Source organism: Gymnoscopelus braueri, assembly GCF_963280865.1.
Source record: "Gymnoscopelus braueri genome assembly, chromosome: 16".
Classification (NCBI taxonomy): Eukaryota; Metazoa; Chordata; class Actinopteri; order Myctophiformes; family Myctophidae; genus Gymnoscopelus; species Gymnoscopelus braueri.
Genome location: NC_137616.1, coordinates 31,036,159 through 31,041,104, shown reverse-complemented (window position 1 = coordinate 31,041,104; position 4,946 = coordinate 31,036,159). Strand labels below are relative to the sequence as shown.

The 4,946-nt window shown below is 40.5% G+C and overlaps 1 protein-coding gene across 1 annotated transcript; it reads right to left on the bottom strand.

The window, feature by feature from the left end:
• Positions 1-882: 882 nt before the first annotated feature.
• LOC308102930 (uromodulin-like) lies at positions 883-4,735 on the bottom strand (the record flags this gene model as incomplete). The annotated part of the gene is made up of 8 exons (XM_080452782.1): positions 883-902; positions 1,018-1,048; positions 1,148-1,307; positions 1,637-1,879; positions 2,360-2,502; positions 2,757-2,921; positions 3,139-3,212; positions 4,720-4,735. 8 exons carry the CDS (start codon positions 4,733-4,735, stop codon positions 883-885), a joined length of 852 nt encoding a protein of 283 aa, XP_080308908.1.
• Between the last annotated feature and the right edge of the window lie 211 nt (positions 4,736-4,946).

Sequence of the window (4,946 nt, the reverse complement as noted above, 5' to 3'; positions counted from 1 at the left end):
AAGCTGGCAATAATAATAATCTAAGCAAAGACTAAGCAAAGACTAAGCAAATAAAAGATTATGTCACCCTTGGTCCACAGACACCTGTGCAAGAATTCACTCTGAAAAACTCCTAAACCAACGAGACCAGAAGGATTGTGATATTTCATTGGTTGATCAAGATAAAGGTGAGTGGTCTTTGATTGGATAATGTTAAATAATTTGTGGTATTGTACTGTATATTATGGCCCAATCATTGGATGTTCATCCTACTGAGAAGGATATATTATGTTTAATAATTGTGTGTATTGTGAATAATCTACTGTTGTGTACACAGGGAGGATTCATGTACTGTATAGTTGATGTTTGAATAGAAGTGCTTGTCAGTATCACCTTGTTTTTTCATTATTGAGTTAAATTAGTTATGACACACATTAAATGTGTGTCATAACTAATTTCCGTGTTTTTCATATCCTTCTTGACATCACATTTTTATGTCAAGAAGAATATGAAAAACCTTCAATGATCAGTGTGTTTTCTTACATTTTTAAAGCACTTTTATAAGCATTGAGGCTATATTCTATTTTTGTATGAATATACTTCATCATTGATCATTTACATATTTCTATATTTACTATAACTATATAATGATTTATTTGGGACTTGAACCTTGAAGAAGCAGACACAGATTTGCCATTTAATGCTCAAATCATCATTTATTTGTTACCATATTATTGATTACAGTATTTTTTATTTTTTCAGAAGAGAGAAATATAAAAATGGTTAATGATTAGTTAGATTAGATTAATCATATCATAGCATATTTATGAAACCTACGCACCAAATAAAAATCATATGATTAGAAAATGTAATATATTGGAGTCAGTTAACGATGTCCGCTGTTCACTCCACTAGCTTGTCCCCTGAAGATCCAAAGCAAAGAGAAAAACACAAAAAACTAATGTAATCCACTTTAACATTATTGAGATGTCAGCACTAAAAAATACAGTCTTTCTTATTGTTGTTCTTGATACTCACAGGTGATTGGTCCAATGGTGATGGGTTTGAACTGTGAATGGTGAAGGAATAGCAGTAAGCACACAGTTTGCTACTGACTTAACTGTCTGGTGTGAAACAGCAGAGTGTGGAAAGAAAGTGTGAAACTTACAGGAGAACATGAGGAGGCTCTCTGGTCACACAGGTGGAGGCTGCAGTGAAGGTAGATATCTCTGCAGTTTCCATGGAACAGGAAGAGCAGGGCAGAGAAACGAGCCTGGAGGGAAGAGCCGCTCTCATCCACTTTCACCTGACGACGGTTGATAGAACACCTGGAGAAAAGAAGGGTCACGTTGTAGGCTCATCCGTCAGTCTTTTCTTTTTAGTTAAATGATTTTAAATTCATACTAAGACACTAAACTTATAATAAACAGTTTTCACATTATAAATGCTACGCTATTGTAGACTCATGCGACATCACTGTTGCATCCAACATTCTTCTCTTTTCATAAGGATTTTACATTCATACAAAGACTCTGGACTAAGACTTCACATTATAGTTGATATCACAACCCCATACCCCACTCCCACCCAACGCTCTCTTTCATTGTTTGTTTATTGTGACACAAGCCATCTGCTGAGGCTGAAGAATGAAACATACTTGTTTTGAATGAGGAAGTGTCGCATGAGGTCATCAGGGCTGGAGGAGTGAGTGGTGCAGCAGTCGTCCAGAACGACCGCAAACCTTGGATCTGTTTCCCCTACAGATACTCCTACATGCAGGGCAGAGCCCACTGGCAGGGTGACTGGGCCTGCTGGGTAAGGCTCTGTGTAGTTGGAGTTTTGGAACAAGGACATGGAGGTGTTGGTTGGTGAACCCACACCTGACGTGCCACCTTTAAGCCTGTCAAGGAAACATATCATTTAAAGGATCAAACGGTATCAGATGGGTTTGGTTTGGCCGAGTGGCTGGCTGTCACTATAGCAGAACATTTTTTAAGTGCAAACTTAAGAACTGTCTTGGAAAAAAATACATATTAATGGCCAACATTAACTAAGTATAAAATGTGGCATACAAATACTGTAGTTTCTCTAGCCTGGATCAAAATATGACAGCAGGGAAACAAGTTGAAGCCTGAAATGTAATATACTAGTCTCTTCTTGTATGGCAGCAACTAGAGGCCATTATAACAATGGCAGATGAATTAATAAAGAACCATTCAAAACACACTTAAATCTGTAACCTTTTTTCATTTGTCTGTCTTTTCACAGTTCTGTACCAAGGCTGTTTGGTGCAATGCAGTTCACATTTATTGTACCACAATACATTGTATATTCACTGTGTTTTCACTATCATTTGCAATTTTGAAAATAGGTTACTCACTGAAGGTTTGGTCTGATGGCCACATCTAGGCTGGTCTCTGTGTCCAGAGGATAGACACAGGAGAAGGGAAAACTCACAGGAAGTGAGTTATTTGCAGGATAGACAAATACACTGTTGGAGTAGATGGCATGGGTGTTGTTGGTCTGAAAGACAGAGGTTAACTGAATGGTCAGTCCAGTGAATCATCTAGCCAGCTTGAAAAATAATAATATATATATATATATATATATATATATATATATATATATATATATATATATATATATATATATATATATATATATATATATATATATATATACACACATACACAGCCACAGCACAAAAGAAAAACAAACTTTACTGCTGATAAAGACAATCCTATAAAAAAGCAACAAGTTATCAGACAAATCCTCACCGTCAATATGTTCCCACAGGTGTCAGCCTGACGTTCCACTTGGTACCACACTGTTCCATCACGCTCTGTGAAAGATGAGCACCGCGGGTCGGCCAGGTGACCAGAGGATCCATTCAGACCAGAGGATTGCAGAGCAGTCAGCAGCAGACCAATCTGGATTTTCCACTTTTCAGAATATGCAACACAAGAAGCTGAACTCAAGATGGAAAAGGCTGCTATGGAAGCAGATATGCACCAGCAAAAGGCTGCTATGGAAGCAGATATGCACCAGCAAAAGGCTGCTATGGAAGCAGATATGCACCAGCAAAAGGCTGCTATGGAAGCAGAATTACAAAAAGAAAAGGCTGCTCATTAAGCTCATCCGGTAATCAGCCATCCGCACAGGCGAATTCTCCACCGCAAGACCGTGTCGACGCCGATACTCCGACACAGCCAAGCACAACTGTCGTTTCTCCACTGACACAGCAAGGCCCAGCAAGAGATAGCGCACCACAACACGCTAAATCCGGCAGCAAACAAGTGTTAGTCGAACACCGAATCAAAGATACAAGCACACCACGGCCTGTTAAAATGTCCCCTAAAAGAGAGCATGATTATAAGGGACATTCATTTGATTTTTTTGATTAGGCAAAAGAATGTAAAACAACACAGTTACATTTATAATGCTTTTGTCTAAAAGGTCCGGCCAAAAAAGTCCTTGCGGACTTGTTTCCGTTGGGGTCCTTGAGTTAATTTCATAGACATATATAGTAGCAACCAAACAGTTCAAAAATCAACATGAAAATACAGATAATACAGAAAAAGTACCACTATGTACAAAAAAAGCATTTAAAAATATATGTACAAAAAGAAAGGGGGGGGGGAAGCATGGAAAAATAAAAAAATATATACAAAAAAAGCATGAGGAAATACAAAATATGTACAAAAAGAGGAGGGGGGGGGGGTCGTCTGTCTACAGGGAAACTGGTACTAGCTCCTCTTTCGGCCTCCAGAAAGATGGGTTTTTAGGGCTGTTTTGAATGAGCCCAGCGAACTGCATTTTTTGAGGGATGGGGTTAGACTATTCCATTCCTTGGTGGCTGTGCTATAGAAGGAGAATTTGCCCATGTTTGTTTTATGGGTGGGTGGTACCAGATTGTTGTTTACGCTCCCTCTAGTTTCGTGGCTGTGGGTGTCACTAACTTTTTCGAGGTATTTATACAGATATGCGGGTATAGGGGGCATATCGGGCAAATCTGCATTTACAATTTTGAAGACCAGACCCATTTTTTGTTGTTTAACCCTGTCTTCCACCCTGAGCCAGCCTAGGCTGGCAAAGTGAATGGGAGAGAGGTGGGTCATGGGCCCCAGTCCGAGAAGTAGTCGGATCAGTTTGTTTTGGGAGGTTTGAAGCTTAGTCTGCAGTGACACTGAGGTGTTGGAGTACCAAGAGGAGCTAGCATAGTCAAAAAGGGGCTGAATCAGGGCCCCTGAGAGGGTCCTGAGGGCCTGAGGGTTGACAAAAGAGGAAACTCTGCCCATAAATCTGGTTCTCTGGTTTACTCCTTTGACCACCTTTGTTGCCATGCTTTCACCTGACAGGTATTTGTCCAGAATACATCCCAAATAGGTAATCTCTTCTTTGCTAGTGATGATTGTGTCATCGACTTTGACCTTGAAGTCATTTACCTTCATTTTACTGAGGGAATGTTTGGTCCCAAATAGGATGGATTCAGTTTTCCCAAGGTGTAGAGACAGTTTGTTATCGGTAAGCCAGGTACGGATTTTTGAGAGTTCAGAGCTGAGAGCTTCCTCAAGCAGGGATTACTCTAAGTTGAACACTTCCGCCCTACCGTACACCCCCCAAGGTACACCAAAAGCTAATGCCAAGGCACCCACCACTGAACCACTGGCAAACTTCCTGGCTCGGCGAGACTTGGTGAGCTCAAGCTTATATCAGTTCGATGACAGGCCCAAAAACTACCGTGCTTGGCACTCATCCTACACCAACGCTATCAGAGGGTTAGGCCTCACAGCAACAGAGGAATTGGATTTAATGACAAGGTGGCTTGGTAAGGAATCCAGCGAAGATGTCAAACGAATGCGCTCCGTGCATGTAAACAACCCAGCAGCAGCTCTTCAGAAGGCATGGGAAAGACTCCGTGAATGTTATGCAGCTCCCGAAATATTGGAGAACTCTCTTTTCAAGCG